Source organism: Onychomys torridus, chromosome 21 (genome assembly GCF_903995425.1).
Source record: "Onychomys torridus chromosome 21, mOncTor1.1, whole genome shotgun sequence".
In the NCBI taxonomy this organism is placed as follows: Eukaryota; Metazoa; Chordata; class Mammalia; order Rodentia; family Cricetidae; genus Onychomys; species Onychomys torridus.
The window spans coordinates 5,076,724-5,096,250 of NC_050463.1; the positions used below are offsets into that span (position 1 = coordinate 5,076,724).

The window sequence follows — 19,527 nt, forward strand, 5'->3', positions numbered from 1 at the left end:
GTAAGAACCAGATGAAAAGGACCTAGATGAGGAAGAATTAAGACAAGAGAATTAAGATAGAACTCAGAAGGAGCAATAGATGACCATAGAGAGAAATCAGGCAAGAAAGGAGCTAAAAGAGAATAGAAGCTGTGGAGAGAGAATTGACACAGAATACTAAAGTGTATGGACTAAGGAGTTTCATGTGCATAGATTCATTTCTTTTCATCAAAGATTTTATATCAGCGGGTTGTAGCTTCTTCCCCCGGGCTCTGGGAGGGGACTATGGAGGGGCTGGACCCCTTAGCCCTCGATAATGTTCAATCTGGATATGACAGGATTTCTGGACCACATAATCTAGTTTCCCAAGACCACTCATTTGTACCTCAACTTGGAAAATAACAGGTAGAGTCACATGCTAAAGCTGATTACAGAATGGCTGGATGTTGGGGGCACAGAGGTGTAGCAGGCTTTCTTTTGGGTACCAACCAGCTCCCACATCGTGACAGAGACTTATTAGTTACGAATGCTCGGCCTTACTTTATGCTTGTCCTTCTCACTCTTTTTTTTTTTTCTTTCATTTTGTTTGTTTAGTTTTGTTTTGTTTTGTATTTTGAGACAGGGTTTCTCTGTGTAGCTTTGCGCCTTTCCTGGAACTCACTTGGTACCCCATGTTGGCCTCAAACTCACAGAGATCAGCCTGGTTCTGCCTCCTGAGTGCTGGGATTAAAGGCGTGTGCCACCACCGCTCAGCCTACTCGAACTTATAACTAAACTTATTTTTACTCTTCCTCCGAGGCAGCCAGGCTGGTGGCTGGCTGACTGGCCCTAGGCGTCTCCTTCTCTTTCTCCCTCCTTGCTTCTCTCTCTTCTCTCATTCTCTCAGCTCTGCCTGTGTCCCGTACCATCTTACCGCAGGGATGAGGACGTGCAGTGCATTCTCAGCCAGATCCTGCAGATGCAGCAGATGCAGCCTCAGGGCCGCTGAGGACACAGCTCAACTGTTCAGTCTCCATCCTTCACTTCTGCAGGCCAAAGCCTCAGGGACAACCTTCACAGACCCCAGGGTAATGAACAGGACCCATCCTGCACTGGGGGCCCAGCCTGGGACATTGCTGTCTCAGTTAGGGTTTCTTTGGCTGCAAAAAAACACCATGACCAAAAGGCAATTTGGGGAGAAAAGGGTTGAACTGGCTCACACTTCCAGATCATACTCCCTCATTGGAGGAAGTCGGAACAGGAACTCGCACAGGGCAGGATCCTGGAGGCAGGAGGTGATGCAGAGGCCATGGAAGGTGCTGCTTACTGCTCAGGCTGCTTCCTTATAGAATCCAGGACCAGCAGCCCAGGGATGGCACCGCCCACAGTGGACTGGATCTTCCCCATTGATCACCAATTGAGAGAATGCCTTACAGCCAGATCTCATGGAGGCCATTCCTCACTGAGGCACCTTCTGCTCTAATGACTCTAGCATGTGTCAGGTTGACACACAAAGCAGCCAGCACAACCGACCCCTTGTCATCTTGACACACACACATATCACTTTGAAAGCCACAATCCTTCCTTTCTCATTCATCTCAAGATCTCACATTCAAAACATAAATAACTTTAAAAGTCCCACGGTCTTTACAAATTCAAACATATTAAAATTGAGTCCCTTTAAAATCCAAAGTTTCAGCTGGACAGTGGTGGCACAGGCCTTTAACCCCAGCACTCGGGAGGCAGAGGCAAGTGGATCTCTGTGAGTTCGAGGCCAGCCTGGGCTACAAAGTGAGTTCCAGGAAAGGTGTAAAACAATACAGAGAAACCCTGTCTCAAAAAATTAAAAAATAAATAAATAATAAATAAAATCCAAAGTCTCTCAACTGTGGGCTCCAGTAATATAATTTTTTACTTCAAGAGGGAGAAATCAGGACACAGTCAAAATCAAATCAAAGCAAAGCAAAATTCCAACCGTCCAACTTCTGGGACCCATTCACGATCTTCTGGACTCCTCCAAATGGCTGGGTCACTTCTCCAGCTCTGCCCGCTGCCAGCACAGGGTACCAGTTTGGCTCTTCTGGAACACAGCTTCTCTGTGCTCTCAGGAAACACCTCCCAGAAGATTTCCCCTCAGTGACGCAGGTCTCTTCTTAGTCACCGAGAATTTCTTAGCACCAGCTGACCAGTAACAAGTATCCCAGCAAAGCAAAGTTTCCCTTTGTAGTCTCTTGTTAGTCACAGCGGATTCTTCAGCCCCAGCAAACCAGAACCACAGGACCTTAATTCAAAATCACAAATGGCCCTGAATGAGTCCTTGTACTTTCCTCTGAAACGTCACAAGCCAGGCCCCCAACCTCTGGACTTCTCTCAACATTCTTGTCATCCAAGCTCCCACAGAACATCCCACCCAGCTCTTAGTTCCAAGGTCTTTCCACAACCGCCCCCCCCCAAACCACTGGCAATACCCCACAATCCTGGTCCTAACTCGTCCTAGTCAGGGTTTCTATGGTTGCAACAAAACACCATGACCAAAAAGCAATGTGGGGAGCAAAGGGTTGAACTGGCTCCCACTTCCAGATCATACTCTACCACCGCAGGAAGTCAGAACAGGAACTCGCACAGGGCAGGACCCAGGAAGCAAGAGCTGCTGCAGAGGTCATGGAGGGTGCTGCTTACTGGCTTGCTCCCATGGCTTGCTCAGCCTGCTTTCTTACAGACCCCAAACATACCAGCCCAAGGCAGGCACCGCCCACAGTGGACTGCACCCTCCCCATTGATCACCAATTGAGAGAATGCCTTACAACCAGATCTCATGGGACATTTCCTCAGCTGAGGCGCCTTCTGCTCTGATGACTCTGGCTTGTGTCAAGTTGACATGAAACGAGCCGGTACCCTTACCGACAGTGCCCGGTTGACCCCATCACACATTGCCCCCCACACTCTGGGACTCTGATTCCCATCACTCTGTAACACCTGACATGATACAGCTTCTCATATGCCACCTCCATCACTATCATCCACCCAGGAGTGTAAGAGGGAATCATAACCAGTGTGGACCAATGGGTGAGGGCAGAGATGGGGCAGGTAGGCTCAGAAGATAATTTGAGCTTCTGTACCCAAAACTCAGTATGACAATAAACATGAGTTCAATACATATTTAAAGAAACAGGAAGCTGTGGGTGCTGGCGCACGCCTTTAATCCCAGCACTCGGGGGCAGAGGCAGGTGGATCTCTGTGAGTTTGAGACCAGCCTGGTCTACAGAGTGAGTTTCAGGACAGCCAGTGCTACACAGAGAAACCCTGTCTCAAAAATAAAAAATAAAATTAAATTAAATTAAAAAAAAGAAAGGAAGGAAGGAAGGAAGGAAGGAAGGAAGGAAGGGAAAGCAGGTAATTGAGTTGTGGCTCAGGATTAAAGTCCCATCACAGAAAACTGCAGTTAGGGGGTGGAAGCTACCATGGTGTACTTGAGGTACTTGGCTCTGTTCCTACCAGTGGTTTTTAGGGTTTGTTGTTGTTGTTGTTGTTGTTGTTGTTTTGTTAAAGTCACAGATATATCCCTGTCTCAGCTTCCCACATGCTGGGATGACAAGTTGCAGTATCATGCTCAACTTTCCATATGTCTTCCTTCCTGGCAGGGGCCCTGCCCCTGTCTCTCCCCACATCTGGGCAAATCCCCTGAATCCCCAGGAGGCTCTGGGCTCTCTTGATGCTGAAGGGAGGGGTGTGGCCTGGAGTTTCCCAGGACTCCAGCCTGTCCTGGGGTTTCCCTTGGGTGTTCTGAGCAGGTGTCCTGCACAGTTCAGAGTGTCTCTGAGGCTGGGGGCCACCTGGGGTGGCAGTTGCTCCCTGTAGTCTGGGCCCTCACACAGTTTGGGGGGGTCACCACCCTGCACTGGGACCAGTCTCTGGGCCTGTGTCCCCTGTCTCATTCTGTCCCTCTTTGTCTGTCTCTCTCACTCCCCTCCTCTCCCACATCTGTCCTCTGCCTCACCCACCTCCCTGGGGCTTCCCCACCAGCGGGAAGTAAGGCCATCTAGTGACTTCTCCCTTTTGGGGCCCTACCCCTGCCCCCACCTCAAGGCCTTTCACACTCACACACCCACACACCGGGCAGCTGGTGACCTAGCTGGGGCTCCCATCACCATTGCAGCTGTCCCCTGCTCCACACACTGGAAGACTGAGTCACACTGGACAGGTCCTCACCCAGGACCAGGCTCCCTCTGCAGGTTCCTAGTCCTTTGCCCCTTCTCTGGAGAGTTCCTCAACACTGGAGAACAGAGCCACAGGCATGTCCCAGAGGCTCCTTCTGTCACTCACCCTCTGGATGAGCTGCTCCCCTGGCAATGCAGGGACAGGTAGGTGGGCACTCTGGGGACTGGGGCACCTGGGCCTTGGGGACCAGCCTTTACTTCCAGTCTCATTTCATATCTGGAGTTGGGTGGGATCTCACACCTACCTATACCATGGGACCTGTTCCCATCTTGCTATAGGTTTGGGGAAACTGAGGCACAGAGGGGCAAAGCCTCATTTATCCAGGCAGAGGTACCCTTGAGCTTAGAGGTTTGTGGAGGTAACAGTTGATTCTCAGCAACCCCAAAGTTTCACCTTTGTGACTCAACTGTGGATCAGAAATGCTAGGCGATGCTGGGTATGATGATGCATATCTGTCATGCAGCACTCAGGAGGCTGAGTTGGGAAGCTTAGGCGTTCAAGGTCATCCTCAGTTACTTAGTGAGTTGAAGGTCAGCCTAGGCTACAGGAGATCCTCCTTAAAAACATTTTAAAAAGAAAGAGAAAGAAAGAAGGGAGAAAAGAACTTTTCTTATCTAGAAAATGGATCAGTTGAGGCTGGGGGGGGTGGGGGGGTGGTAGTAGCTGTGGGAGCTCATGCTTCCACGCACGACCGAGACCTGTTAGGCTCCTCAGACCTCATGCTCCTGTCTCTCCCGCCCTAGCTGCTCTGAGCCAGCCCAGGGTGCGATGCCACGCCTCTCGGTACCCCGTTGCCGTGGACTGCTCCTGGACGCCGCTGGGGGCTCCCAACTCCACCATGTCCTACATTGCCACTTACAGGTCAGAGAATGGAGAGGGGCCAGGATGAAGTGGGGAACCAAGAGATTCCATTGTCCCGCTCCACTCAGGGGCGGAGGCAGCCTGAGACCCACAGGAGCCTGTCTCCAAAATAACAGAACGAGGATCCACACCAGCGGTGTCCCCTGAGCTTGTCCGGGTCCCACGGTCAGCTGTGGGTGGGCTGGGGCCGCGTGGACACCCAGTGCCCTTCGTGACCCCCACGGTGCTTCCCACGCAGGCTCGGTGTGGCCGCCCAGCAGCAGAGCCGGCTCTGCCTACAGCCGAACCCCCAGGCCACTCGGTGCACCATCCCCCACGTGCAAATGTTCTCCATGGTGCCATACTTGTTCAATGTCACGGCGGTGCACCCCGGCGGCGCCAGCAGCAGCCTCCTGGCCTTTGTGGCGGAGCGGATCAGTGAGTGTTTGTCCTTCCAGGCCCTTGCAGTCTCCATCCTTCACCACTGGGGGGCCCCCAGTCCTGCCAGTCCCTGCAGCCTCCCTCCTCAGGCTATGCTCCAGCTTCACTTGCCTCCTCTTACTTCCCCACACCCCAGGCTCCAGCCTGCTAGGGGTGTTTGCATGGCTTTTTTCCTTGGCCTTCTTATGTCTCTGATGACATGTCAGCTCCTCAATGAAGTCCCCCTGTCCCCAAATAAAAAGTATATTATTAAACAAAAGTGACAATCGGGGTTAAGAGAGAGGACTAAGGCCGGGATGGCATACAGGGCTTTAATCCTACAGGTAGGCAGATAGATCTCTCAGAGTTCAAGGTCATCCTGGTCTACAGAACAAGTTTGAGGTAAGTCGGGGTCAAGAACTCCAAGACCCTGTCACTAAAGAAGGAGAGACAGAAAGACACAGAGAGAGACACAGAGAGAAACAGAGATAGAGACTGAGACAGAGAAAGAGAGACCAGAGAAGTTCAGTGAAAGACTACACCGCCCTTAAAGGGTTAAACGTGGAGTCTCCACATGATCTCCACTCCCAGGTATCTGCTCAACAGAAATAAAAATGTTCATCCCTACAAATCCTTGGCAACCTTATTCACAGCATCCAGAAGGGGGCAGCCCGTGCCACAGGTCTTCCTGTGGATGGATGGACACACAATGCCCATCTGTCTACACTGGGGAACACCACTCAGCCCTGAAGACGTGTGGAGGGACCTCAAGGGCACAGTGCTCAGTGAGCAACCCAGACACAAACCACAGTGTGGACTCCAGGACAGGGGGATCTAGAGGCAGAAGGAGATCTGTGGATGCTGAGGGCCAGGGAGGGTAGGGAGATGGCTTATGGGTGTAGACCTTGTGTTGGCATGAGGCAGTGTTCTAGAGGCAGGCAGAGAAAAGTAACACTCTCTGAGGACGCACCAATGTCCTCCAGCGTGACCTGCGCAATCAGAATGGTGTCTCAGAAAAGCCCTTCAGCCATTCGGGACCTTCACTCTGAAATTTTCTTTTTGTCTGTCATGAGTCCCCTCAGCGGAGACAATGGCGATTCAACAAATGCTTGCTCCTGGAGCAGATGGTGAATGAATGAATGAGTGAATGAATAAATGATACAATGAGTGAGTGAAGGAACTAATGACTGAGGACATAAATACTGAATGACCTAATGGTGCAATAAAAGCATGAATGAATGAGTGTACAAATGGCTAAGTGAAGAAACTAATGCATTCAATGAATGGATGCGTTACAATGAACGAGTTAATGAATCAGTGAGTAGATCTGCACGTGAACCAAACAATACACAAATGTGTGAGTGAGCTGGTGACTAAGTTAAGGAATTAGTGAAGGCTTGAATGAACAAGTGAAGGAATGAACTGATGGTCTAAATGAATGAGTAAATAAACAGAGCAAATGCATGAATGGCGTCTGAAGGCAAGCGACTGTATGAATGAATGAGGCGGGAATCAGTGCCTGATGGATGAACCAGCTGAGCTGCTCCTGACCTGGCTCCTTGCTCCCCACAGTCAAGCCCGATCCCCCGGAAGGCGTGCGCCTGCGCGCAGCGGGACAGCGGCTGCAGGTGCTCTGGCATCCCCCTGCCTCCTGGCCTTTCCCGGACATCTTCTCTCTCAAGTACCGCGTCCGCTACCGGCGCCACGGAGCCTCCCACTTCCGCCAGGTGAGAGCGGGACTAGGAGAGGGTGAGACAGGATTCCCCTGGACATCCCCAGATCTCCATCTCCGGCCTCTCTGCGGGAGCGCTGAGGTCACGTGACTCTGCTGCTGCCTTGCAGGAGTGCTGGGGTTTCGAACTCACAGCAGGCAATTTACCCAGCAGACGGGCTCCCTAGCTCCCAGTGCATCGCGTCCCTACCCACCACCACCTCCTCTCTCCCCGCAGGTGGGACCCATTGAAGCCACGACCTTCACCCTGAGGGCCGCGCGGCCCCACGCCAAGTACTTTGTTCAGGTGTCAGCCCAGGACCTCACCGACTATGGGAAACCAAGTGACTGGAGCCTCCCCGGGCAAACGGAGAGGACGCCCGCTCCAGAATCCCTGAAGAGGGACTGGATCCTTGATAGCAGACCCTGATGTCCTCTACTTCAAAGTGACTGGGTTGCCTGGCCTGGGTTCCAGTCCTGACTGCACCTGCTGGGATGTTGGCAGCGTTGACCTCTCTGGACCCCAATTAAAACCTGTGGGGATGGTATTTTTCCTCCTATAAGTCCAGACTTTGAGAACTGCAAATGTGATTTTATTAGAAATTTTAATTACATAAGAATTATTAGCCTGGTAGTGGGGGTGCACACCTTTAAACCAAGAACTTGGAAGAGCACTCAGGAGGCAGAGGCAGACAGATCTCTATTAATTCAAGGCCATCTGGCCTACAGAGCGAGTTCCAGGACAGCCAAGGCTACACAGAGAAACCCTGCTTCGAAAGAAAATAAAACTATTAATATTATGGGGTGGGGGCGTTTGAAACAGGACTTCTTTGTGTGTGCCTGGCTGTCCTAGACCAGACTGGCTTCGAACTGACAGACATCCTCTCCTGTCTCTGCCTCCCGAGGGCTTGGATTAAAGACATTCACCACCACCGCCAGACAAGAATTATTATTAAAAGTGTCCTTTTTGAAATTTAAGTATTTTCAATGATGTGCATGTGGTGGTATTACAGTGTCCACGGCGGCCAGAAGAGGGCGACAGAGCCCTGAAGCTGGTGTTACAGGAGCATGGTGTGGCGGCTGGGTGGGCAGCTGGTGTGCTCTTGAGCACTGAGCCACCTCTCCAGCCCTTTGTCCATCTTGTTCGCTGAGTGAGCGACGTGGTCAGTTGTCTATGTTCGGTGCCCACGACCCCAGAACAAGGCCTTTATGACGAAAAGAAGTTGATGTGGCTCAAGGTTCAGGAGCCTGGGAAGACCCAGAAGGAATTCCACGTGGTACAATGCCTAAAGGTGGAAGGATCAGGGAGCATGCTGTGTGAGAAAGGGAGCACATAAAGCAAGGTGTAAGGCCCAGGTTCCCATCACCGTCTTTGCAAAAGAAAAGAGGGAGGAGAGTTATGAGTAGGTGAATGCGGGGACACACACACACACACACACACACAACTGTTTCACCAACTGAGAGCCAAACAGGATGCAGACCAGCTTTTGTCCAAATGAGGAGAGAGGAAAGGAATGGTGGGAAGACCAGCCTGGAGACCCTGACTCAAAAAGAATAAGAAGAGGAGGAGGAGAGTTGGGGGCGTGCCTCAAGAAGGAGCCCCTGCCTAGGATCCCCAGGTGAAGGGCTAGGAGCAGGGCTCAATGGCAACAGCTTGCCATAGCTTGTATGCACGAATAATAAACAAGCAAATGTAAAAAGCACCTAAGCCTAGTGGTGGTGGCACACTTCTTTAATCCCAGCAGAGGCAGGTGGCAGGTGGATTGCTGAAATTTCAAGAATAGCCTCGACTACATGGTGAATTCCTGTCTTACAAGAGAAAAAAATTAAAAAAAAAAAACAACCAACAAAACATAATAAAAATCAGGCAGGCCACTGATTTCCAGCTACTCAAGAGACTTGCAGTAAGATTGCTGCAAATTTGCGGCCAACCTGGGCTACAGAGCTCCCTCTGGGCATTTTAGGCAGAGGCTGTTCTCAAAGATTAGAGGGGCTGGGTAGTGGCTCAGTGGGTGGAATGCCTGCCTCGGCATGTGCAAAGGACCCTGGGGTTCGATCCCCCACGCATCAGAAACGGAAGAAACGAACAGAACGGGCCAGGGCAGGCCACTCCTTTAATCTCAGCATTGGGAAGGCAGAGGAACAGGGAGGATCTCTATGTAGTCGGGGACCTAGCCTGGGCTACATGGTGAGTGTCAGGACAGCCAGGGCTATAGAGTGAGACCCTGACTCAAAAACAAACAACATCAATAAACATCAATAGAGCAGCGGTGCCGGACAAAACCTTATAGACTCCAGGTAGCTTTCTCTGCACTTTCCAGCGTAGTGCACACGGGATCAAGATGCTCCCGGAACCTTTGTTTACTGCCTCACCTACAGGCATTCAGGAAGTGAACGAAAGCACACGCGCGACATTGATCGACAGACATTGTAGCCAATGAGAACGCTAAATCCTGTAAGCTACAGCCAGTTAGAGAGCCGAGGAAATGACGTCAAGGAAATCGCAGTGCCTAGTCAGATAAACTCCAAGAGGAGCAAAGAGAAGTGCTTCCTTCGCTTGTGCGACTGAGAGGAAGCGAAGATGTCGGAACGGAAAGTTCTAAACGTAAGTGCTCTTAGTGTAGATGTTCCTGTCGAGAGTGGGACGTCCGAGGGCTCTGGGAGAGTCTCTGTTCCTTCCGGTTATTTCTTTGGAATTCCCCCCCCCCCAACGGCTTTCCGTGGGGCGGAGCTTCCCAAGCTCTTGCCAATCACATTTCTTAGGGGCGGGTGTTAGCTTTTGTCTCCCTTCCGGCTTAGAAGCCGATCGTCACCAGGAGCAGACGTCACTTCATCGGATTGGTTTTTCCAAAGGAAACTATCCAGTTGCTCTTTCTGGGGCGTTGGGGAGGTGGTGGCGGCGGCGCGCTGTTGGCAGCCTCAGTTCGTCCCAGTTTTTGTGAAGCAAATATCAGACCTCCTGGCTACCTTGTCTACATCAGTTTTAGTGACTGGGACGCAGGGACTCAGTTTCCTCTCTTGAAGATCTTTACTCTCCATTTCCTGGATTTTTTTTGTGTTTGTTTTGAGTCAGGTTTTCACTGTGTAGCCCACAAGGGCCTCCGGTTCAGACTCACCTGTCTGAGCCTACCAATTGCTGGGATTGACGGCGTGTACCCCTACGCTGGGCTTTATTCATTTTTTAAAGATTTATTTGTTTGTTTGTTTATTATTTATTTATTTTGCCGGCATGGATATCTGTGCACCACGTGCATACAGCGCCCAGCCTGAATGCAAACTCATAATTCTGCATCATCCTGTGCTGGGTCGACAGGCGTATACCACCATGTCAGCGTCCCACTGAAGTCTTGGCAAAGCTTCCTGCAAGCAAGGGAGACAGCTCCCTTCTCCGTGGGACTGGCTGCCAGCAGGAGTCCAGAGCAGAGTGCCTCCTTGCTGGTGGTCCACACAGTTGCTTTTTTCAAGGGAGTTGTTCTCCGCCGTCTCCCTCACTCCTGTCTCATGCTCCCAGGTGCTGGCATGGCTGGTTTTGGTGTTGGCATGATCTCCATAACCCAGAGTGGCGTTGCCTGTGTGGCTCACTCTAGCCTCCCAAGCACACACAGAGGAGAGTCACTGGCCAGATTTTACCCTGCAATGGTCTCCTGTGTGGTTCCCTAGTCCAGGCTAGACCATCGTCATTGACAATGCCTGGTTTACATTGGGCCCCAGTTATCTCATGAACATCTAGAGTTTTATCATGTACTGGGCAAAAGGGGTCCACCCCCACTGTAAATCCTGGGCCTCTAGAACCTTCTCTGGAAGGCTTGCCACGGCACATGGGAGCAACATGCACATACCCTATGATTTGTCTAGGAGAAGGTTCTGGAAGCTTGTGTACTCCTCCTCCCTGTCCCAACTTCTCTTTTCATGGCTGTTCTTCGAACAGCCCATATCTGGGAAGGAAGGAGCAGGATGAATCCTGGGCAGATCCCTAAAACTGGGATATCTTGGGTCCTCTGACATGGCCCCCAGACCCCCTTTCTGCCCATGTGGGACCTGAGTAGTGGAAATCCATAGCACCTCCTTTCCTTGCAGAAATACTACCCACCTGACTTCGACCCGTCAAAGATCCCGAAACTCAAGCTACCCAAGGACCGGCAGTATGTGGTTCGGCTGATGGCCCCTTTCAACATGAGGTGAAGCCCAGGGGTGTGAGGCCAGGAGTCTGGAGAAACAGCAAACAAGGACAACATCCTTATCCTCGTGGGGTCCCCAGTCCCCATCAGAAGGCCTCCGTGGACAGTAGAGTAACCCTTGGCCCTGCAGGTTTTTAGTCCCTCTGTTGGCAGTTCTCTCCCTGCTTCGGGCTCCCTGTACCAGCCTGGTCTGTGCCTGCAGTTCTCACGTCAGTGGTTCTCTTCCTCCTCACAGAGCCCAGCTCCCATCTCATCCTAGACAGGCTGCCAGCCTCCCCCGGACCTTCATGCCCCCTCCCCCCTTTCCTGGGTTTCTCCTGCTTGGAGTCTAACAGACATTCACACTTGACTCTGTGTGGTCACTGAGGAAGGAGAGGCCGTCCGTACTGACCGGCTGGTTGTACGTCGTCGTCATCCTTCCTTTGTACCTCTCTCAGTCGCTGTGAACGTGGGAACTCTTAGAAGAGGAAGCATTTCATTGGTGCTCGCTTGCCATTTCAGAGCCTTAGTCCATTAGCATGGTGGCAGGCATGGTAGGCATCGGGCTGGAGAAGGAGGTGGAAGCTACATCCTGACCCGTAGGCAGAGAGAGAAACACTGGGCCTGCCGTGGGCTCTTGAAACCTTACAGCCCAACCCCAGTGACACACTTCCTCCAACATGGCCACACCTCAGAATCCTTCCAAGGAGTGCCACTTGCTGACGACTAAGCCTTCCAGTGTATGGTCCTATAGAGGCGATTCTTGTTCAAACCAGTGCACTGCTCCAGCAGGCAGTTGTCAGGTACCTGCTGTTGGTCCAGGACAAGGCCTCCAGCCTCATGATGTTCCCAGGCTAGTGGGGAGTGGGAATGATGCCTGTCCTGTAGTCGTCACAGAAGGACCCATGCGGCAGGGCAAATGGTCTGCCAGCTGGACAGTCAGGGAATTGTTAGAGTCTCAGGCTGTGGGGTCTGCAGAACAAAGGCCATGAGATAGAGCCAAGCCAGAGGTGTTTGTAGGCACAGCAGGAAGGGAAGAGGGGCCAGGGTTTAGGACCCTGCTGTCCCCTGTTCAGCTTCTGACAACCCTGCCTGCCCATGGAGGTACGGATGCTGCCGTCGGGTGTTGGAGCAGAGTAGAGAGATGCTCGTGTGTCTGCCCTGGCTGCAGGTGTAAGACATGTGGAGAATACATCTACAAGGGGAAGAAGTTCAATGCACGCAAGGAAACGGTCCAGAACGAGGCCTACCTGGGCCTGCCCATCTTCCGCTTCTATATCAAGTGCACGCGCTGCTTGGCCGAGATCACCTTCAAGGTAGGGGCTGCCTTCATTCATTCACAACCTTTCCCTCTGAGGACACCCCACAAAGGTACGAAGGGGAGGTACTTGCAGCGGGACCCACACACAGAAAAGCCTGTCCAGCTGCGGGTGTGGAGTGTGGGATTGGGCGTGCACGCAGGTGACGGCTGTGGCCTATTGCGAGGCCAGGAGAAAGGTGCTGTGCTGGGCCTTCATTTGCTGTGTCACTTAGCGCAGGCTGGCCTCGAACTCCTGTGTAACCGAGGTGACCTGATCCCTCTGCCTCTGCCTCTGCTGCTGGGATGACAGCCACATCTAGCTAAAACCATGATTTTCTTTTGTTCTTTTGTGGTTGGGGAATGGAAGCCAGGGCTTCACAGGCACTTGGCAAAAACCAGAATTCATGGAAAGACAGAAGGAGGTCACTTCTCTTCTCAGGTCTACACTGTTAGAGGCTGTGGGTTTGGTTGGTTGGTTGTGGTGTTTTTTTCACTATATGCCTTTTTCCTGTGAGTTCAGAAGAAGATTTGATTAAAGTGAAGAAAGCATAAGCTTGCAGAAGTCACATTTTTATTTCACATGTGTATCTCTGGAATGTCTGTGTGTCTGGTGCCCTCGAAGGCCAGAAGGGGCATTGGGTTGCCAGGGACTGGGGTTATAGGTGGTCATGGGCCGCCATGTGGGCGCTGGGAAGTGACCCCGGACCTCTGCAAGAGCAGCCAGTGCTCTAACCCCTGAGCCCTCTCCTCATACCCTTATTTTTTGAGCAAAGTTCTCAGTAGCCCAAGCTAGCCTCATTCACCTCATAGCTCCCTGCTTCCAACCTCCCAGACAGATGCACACTACCTTGTGTTATCTGTGTAGTAGTTTATGAGCAAGATGAGGCACAGCTGGGAGCTTGAAAGTGTAGGTCCGGAGGCTCAGAGTAACTGGGGCTGAGGGGATGGGAGCCCCGCCCGGGAGTCAGGTGATCTTCATTATGGCCACAGAATATTCCAGAGGGTGTGGGCTTTAGGGGGAAGGCCCACAGCCAGCAAAGGAGTAAGCAGAGAAAAGAGACTGGCAGGGGGAATAGAGAGATGCACACGGGGCGCAGGCCACTGCCTGGAGCAGTCAGTGACTGGCTGTCCCCTGCCCTCGGCTCGCAGACAGACCCAGAGAACACGGACTACACTATGGAGCACGGCGCCACGCGCAACTTCCAGGCCGAGAAGCTCCTGGAGGAGGAGGAGAAGCGTGTGCAGAAGGAGCGGGAGGATGAGGAGCTGAACAACCCCATGAAGGTGAGCGCTAGGCCACAGTCCCCTGTGCCCCGCCCCTGCCCCCCTCTCCTACCCCTACACCCTTCTCCCACGTGGTGGTCCCACATGCCCCCTCACCTGCCATTGTGAACCACCTCCTCCACCCAGGCCCCTCTCCCGCCCCTACCCCCTGCTCCCACGCCTCCTGAGCCACCTCTACGCCTCCTGAGCCACCTCTGCGCCCCCAGGTCCTAGAGAACCGCACGAAGGACTCGAAGCTGGAGATGGAGGTGCTGGAAAACCTGCAGGAGCTGAAGGAGCTGAACCAGCGGCAGGCACATGTGGACTTCGAGGCCATGCTGCTGCGGCACCGCCTGTCGCAGGAGCAGCGGAGACAGCAGCAGCAGGAGGAGGATGAGCGCGAGACTGCGTGAGCAGCCCGGGCCCTTCCGGATCTTTCCACGGCTGCCCCTCCCCTCAGCTCAGATCCCCCTCCTGTTCTGTCCCCTCAGACTCAACTGAGACCCAACTGCTGGGACCTTTGGGGTACAGTGCTGCATGGTCATCACTGGCTTTTCATCTCAGTCCCACAGCTGTGGGTTTGTTGTTTGAGATGGCCTCTCTTGTAGTCCAGGCTGGCCTCAAAATCACTAAGTAGCCAAGGATGGCCTTGAACTCCTGACCCTCCTTCATCCACCTCCCCAGAGCTGGGGTGGTAGGCATGAGCCTCTGCACTCAGCTTCTATATACTTACTTATTTTTGTGGACCCAGGGCTTCAAGTGTGCCAGCCAGATCCTCAGCCCCAGAGCCACTGCCCTCAAAACTGTGAGCATCGCCCCCTGCTCTCATGTTCCTAGCCCTCTGAGAGCAGGAAGAGGCAGCAGCCCCTCACTGCTGCAGCAGAGACCTCTGGGGACTATACCTGCAGCAGGTCCTCACTGTGTCCATCCCATAGGGCCTTGCTGGAGGAGGCTCGCCACCGCAGGCTTCTGGAGGATTCTGACTCAGAAGATGAAGCTCCGCCTTCCCGGCCACGGGCAGCAGCAAGACCCAACCCCACAGCCGTCCTGGACGAGGTGGGTAGGGCCAGAGTGTGGGGTGTGGATGTGTGGCTTCAATGCTCTGCTTCCTGCTTGGAGCCTGAGGGAGGGCGTAGCCAATGAAACAGTCCACCAAGAGCAGAGAGGTGCTCAGTCAGTCAGGTGCCCGCCCCACAAGCACAGGACTGGGGTTTGATCCAATGCGGCCACGTTAAAAGCCAGGTCGCCTTTAATCCTAGCACTTAGGAGCAGAGGCAGGTGGATCTCTCATGTTTGAGGTCAGCCTGAGGTATGTGGCAAAAAATAAAGCCAGACCCAGACAAGCAGGCCTGGGATCTGGTACCGGGGAGATAGGAGGGTCCTGGGTTGTGCTGAGTGGGATCTGCAAGTCACGGAGAGACCCTGCCTCAGAAACTGAGGAGGGGATCGATCAATTGATGAAGACAGGTGTCAGCCTCTGACTTCCACAGTGGGAGCACAGTGAACGGTACAGAAGCCCACAGAACCAAGATCCGGCTCATAGGCTGTGAAGGACGAAGGGCTGTTCCTAAGTCATCAGGGTCCTGGGGGCATCCAGAACTTTGCAGCAGCTCTGGCCCCAGCTGTTGAAGCTTCTAGTGCCTTCTAGCCTCTTGCGGCTGCATCCAGATGTGAGTGCCAGTACACACACTCAGCTTTTAGGTTAGCAGACAGCCTCAGGCATGGGGCCTCCCCTCCCACCCTGGTTGAGTCAGGGTCTCCTCTGTGACAGCTTGTGGAGCAGGCCCCTGACTACCAGGACTCTCTTGTCTTTAACCCCCACCTCTCATCAGTGCTGGGGTTGCAGCCATGTGCTGCAGCTCTTTGTGGTGCTGGAGACTTGAACCCTGGTCCTCGTTCCTCATGCAGGTGTGCTGCCCGGCTAGGCTGTCTCCCTGGGCCCCTGAGATCTTTCCGTGTGGAATTCAGACTTCCTCTGGTTCTGTTTCTGTTGTTTTTCTTTGAAGCAGGTCACACTCCACAGCCCATCCTGGCCTCGAACCCACAGTCCCGCTTCAACCTCCCATGGGCTAGGGTGACAAGCCTGCACATTATACCTCACTTCTCCACACCCCAGAGCCCTTAACAGTGGCATACACCTGTCATATCAGCACATGGGGAGGCTGGGGCCAGCTTGGGCTGCAGACTGGGCACCTGCTATGTGCCAGGAGCTATCGGTGGCACGAGGGAGACAGTGATCAGAAAACCAACTGTGGGCCTTGAATATGCTGCAGTTCTTGAGACTACACATAGGGAGGACACTTGAGATGGGTATTGAGGAGTGCGCAGGAGTTCACAGGATGAGAATGAGCAGCAGGTGAGAAGTCCTCAGATAGCACCCTGGATCTCAGGAGCCAGAGAGGAATTTAGAGATGCAGCAGACTTGATAAGCAAACTGGCTCCACAGGACCAGGTCAGGGAAGTCAGAGGGCAACAGCTGTGCATGCTCCCCCTAGGCGCCGAAGGCCAAGAGGAAGGCAGAGGCAGTGGGCAGCAAGGCACAGCTGGCCGGCTTGGTTGTGCCAAAGAAGGTGAAGGCAGAAGCCAATGGGCACTCAGAGCAGGTCCGGATGCCCGCTGCAGGTGAGTCCCCTTCAGCAGCCTTGGGTGGTAACAGTGTGCCTGGCACTGTCTAGACGGGTCATAAAATGGGTGGGGTGCAGCCAGTGACCAGAGGGGGCTAAGGCTCAATGGGCAGAGGTTCACCCAGCACTCAGGAGATGGAGGCAAGAGGATCGAGGGTTCAGGGTCAGCCTCAGCTACATAGGGTTTAAAGCCAGCTTGGGCTGCATGACAACCCTGTCTCAAAGAAAAAGTTGCCAGGCTCTGGTGGCGCGCACCTTTAATCCCAGCACTCGGGAGACAGAGGCAGGCGGATCTCTGAGTTTGGGGCCAGCCTGGTCTACAGAGCGAATTCCAGGACAGCCAGCTGTACATAGAGAAACCCTGTCTCAAATAAAAAAGAAAAAAAGAAAGACAAGGGCTGGAGAGATGGCTCAGAGGTTCAGAGCACCGACTGCTCTTCCAGAGGTCCTGAGTTCAATTCCCAGCACCCACATGGTGGCTCACCACCATCTGTAATGAGATCTGGTGCCCTCTTTTGGAGTGTGGGAATGTATGCAGACAGAGCACTGTATACATAATAAACAAATCTTTAAAAAGAAAAAGAGAAAGACAAAAGGAGCAAAGGCCTGGAGTCAAAGTCACGTGGTAGCTAAATTCACCATGTGGCTGGTCTGTACAGTGTCGAGGGACCCCAGGTGACTGTAGCTGGTGTGCCGCCCGTGCGACCTGGGGCCTGCCTCTGTCCTTTCTGTGATGTGGATAAGTTTGGATAGCCCTCCATATGTTAGACTAGCTTGGGTTGACACACCTTGACAGAGCTGTCACTGCTGCTATTAGCAAGTTTCAGAGGCAGATCCTAAAGCTCAGAGAGGCTCGCCCACTGCCTGAAGCCACATCGCAGTCATGGAGGCACTTGGCCCTTGGCACTGTCCCTGTATCCTGTGGATACTCATCTGCCTGTGTGGGGTCTCCTTGGCCCAATGTAGGATTAGGGTGACCATGTCACAGGTCCTCCAACCCAGGCACACCCCATGACCTGCAACCCTGGATCAACTTGCCCTCCTCACAGGTACCCCCGAGAGCGGGAAGGCAGTCAACCTTGCACCCCAGACACCCAGGGCCTCCTCCCTGAGCCAGCTGGGTGCATATGGGGACAGCGACGACAGTGACAGCTGAGCCCCCAAGGTGGCATCACAGAACCAAGAACCCAGAGATGGGAACAAGGAAGGTACCCTCAGCAAACACCTCATGACAGTGTCTGCCGTGAATCCTGCAGGGATGGAGGACAATGTCTCTCAGCACCAGGCGCCCCAGGACGGACAGCCTGGTCCACTCCTTCAGTCCTTGAGTTATGGGGAGCTTGTTGGCCCCATCCCTTCCTGCCACGGATCTGAACACTATCTGACATGGGGCAGGGTCCCTGGAAACCATCTCCCAACAAGACCTGGGGCTCCATCCACAACATGATAATACTGTGTGAGAAAGAAGATCAGTTGACAACCATGTGGACCAGCGAGCGACCCTGCCCAAGTGTATAACCAGGGCTTAACGCTCACCTGGGATTTTGGCCACACACCCAGCCTGGGCCTGGACCCTCAGCACATGTCCTTTGCTCACAATTTAGCCTTGCACTAGTCTGTGTTCTGGTACTGTAAGGAAACTGCCGAGGCTGAATCTGTTGTTCCAGCACAGTGAGCCTGGTGCAGAGTGGCGGTGGAGAGACCGCACATGTAGCCCCAACTAGCCTCCACCTCCCCAGTGAACCACCAAGCTGATCTTATGCCTGAAATGTTGGTGTTGGAGTCTGCTTTTCCCTGGAATTCTTGGCTCTAACCCCCTGAGTCCTCAAACCTCTCCCCTAGACAAGAACAGGGCCCTATCAGTGGCACCCTGGGGTCTGGTTGGAACCCTCCCCACTCCACCCCCCACCTTGGCTTCCCCAGCTCTGCAGCTGTCATCATGTCCTTGGAACTGTCAGGTCTAATCTGCCAACTCCTCCATCAGCTTCCTGGGGGCCCCTGGCAACAGGAGCCACCAGGATAGAATTGACCCCACCACCTGTCCTGGGCGCTCAGACATAGCTGGACCAGCGCCCCCATGGCCCTCTGCCTGCCTGCTGGTCACAAACCTGGCCCCTGTGCTGTGACACATCAGCTGCATGGATGGGGGGGGCGGGGGATACAATCGAACCTGCAAGTCCTCTGCCCCAGACTTCATTGTGCCTCTAGCAGACTGGAGCACTGGGAAGCAGCTGCACCTCCCCCCAGACTGGGGACCTGGATCAGGGCTGTGCTTCCTCCATCAGCCTGGGGACCTTGAAAGTCAATGACTTGCATCTTCCCCCAGGCTGTGGCCCAGGGAAGCAAGGGTGTACTTCTACCTGACTGGGGACCACTGAGGGCGGGGTCACGCCTCCTCCCTCAGGCTGGTTGCAGTGGGTTGCCTGCCCCACAGCAGACGGGAAGCCTTTCTACATCACCTTCAGATGGGAGGCTTCTCAGGGCAAGCCCTGCATCTGCCATCAGACTACACAAGACCTGCCTCCCTAGGAGCTGGGGCGTTTTGGTCCCTTATATACATTCCTGGGTTTTGACTTTTTGAGTGGGTCTCCCTCTGTAGACTAAAGGCATTGGCCAGCAGCCTCACAGACCCACTATGGACCAATGTACCTCCCCTCCTGTCCCTGTGCTTTGGCACACTTCTTCCCAGATTTGAGGGACAGTCAGGGAGGCTCCTGTGTGCTGCTGTGTGAGGGAAGTCACACAGCTCCATCGCATGTCACTGACCGACCAGAATGTCCAGAACAGCTGCTGTAGAGACAGGATAGATTCATGGGGGCTGGCTGTGGCATGGGGGTGGAATGTTCTGGAACTAGAGTGCAGCAGGTTACATGGCTTTTCTAATATACTGTGCAACCCACTTGTGCCCTGTATTTTCCTTTCTGTTTTCACTTGGGTTTAAGGTGCTGGATCTGGGACCCAAGCCTCTTTCCCAACCCCCAGTATTGGGCCTACTCCCCTCTCAGCTGCCCACCACCCTTGTGTTGTACTCCTAAA

The 19,527-nt window shown here is 53.4% G+C and overlaps 2 protein-coding genes and 1 long non-coding RNA gene across 3 annotated transcripts; 2 read left to right on the forward strand and 1 right to left on the reverse strand.

The window, feature by feature from the left end:
- Positions 1-1,847: 1,847 nt before the first annotated feature.
- Positions 1,848-7,231, reverse strand: LOC118571722. The gene is made up of 3 exons (XR_004943389.1): positions 6,988-7,231; positions 5,036-5,681; positions 1,848-2,239 (listed from the first exon to the last, which is right to left on the reverse strand). It is a non-coding gene; the product is annotated as an uncharacterized LOC118571722 (long non-coding RNA).
- On the forward strand, positions 4,233-7,828 carry Ebi3 (Epstein-Barr virus induced 3). The gene is made up of 5 exons (XM_036170954.1): positions 4,233-4,319; positions 4,920-5,037; positions 5,276-5,454; positions 7,009-7,163; positions 7,386-7,828. The coding sequence occupies exons 1-5, from the start codon at positions 4,253-4,255 to the stop codon at positions 7,575-7,577; spliced, it is 711 nt and encodes a 236-aa protein (XP_036026847.1). The 5' UTR covers positions 4,233-4,252; the 3' UTR covers positions 7,578-7,828.
- A 1,801-nt stretch (positions 7,829-9,629) lies between these two features.
- On the forward strand, positions 9,630-19,390 carry Yju2 (YJU2 splicing factor homolog). The gene is made up of 8 exons (XM_036171195.1): positions 9,630-9,752; positions 11,225-11,325; positions 12,476-12,620; positions 13,754-13,888; positions 14,095-14,276; positions 14,803-14,923; positions 16,363-16,489; positions 17,541-19,390. Exons 1-8 carry the CDS (start codon positions 9,729-9,731, stop codon positions 17,645-17,647), a joined length of 942 nt encoding a protein of 313 aa, XP_036027088.1. The 5' UTR covers positions 9,630-9,728; the 3' UTR covers positions 17,648-19,390.
- The last annotated feature ends 137 nt before the right edge of the window (positions 19,391-19,527 follow it).

Excerpts from the sequence above, each read along its gene's own strand:
- Ebi3 (XM_036170954.1), top strand. The coding sequence starts at position 4,253 with ATGTCCCAGAGGCTCCTTCTGTCACTCACCCTCTGGATGAGCTGCTCC. Across the intron at positions 5,038-5,275 it reads TCCTACATTGCCACTTACAG|GCTCGGTGTGGCCGCCCAGC; the intron begins GTCAGAGAATGG and ends CTTCCCACGCAG. Across the intron at positions 7,164-7,385 it reads GAGCCTCCCACTTCCGCCAG|GTGGGACCCATTGAAGCCAC; the intron begins GTGAGAGCGGGA and ends CTCTCCCCGCAG.
- Yju2 (XM_036171195.1), top strand. The coding sequence starts at position 9,729 with ATGTCGGAACGGAAAGTTCTAAAC. Across the intron at positions 13,889-14,094 it reads AGCTGAACAACCCCATGAAG|GTCCTAGAGAACCGCACGAA; the intron begins GTGAGCGCTAGG and ends CTGCGCCCCCAG. Across the intron at positions 14,924-16,362 it reads CCACAGCCGTCCTGGACGAG|GCGCCGAAGGCCAAGAGGAA; the intron begins GTGGGTAGGGCC and ends TGCTCCCCCTAG.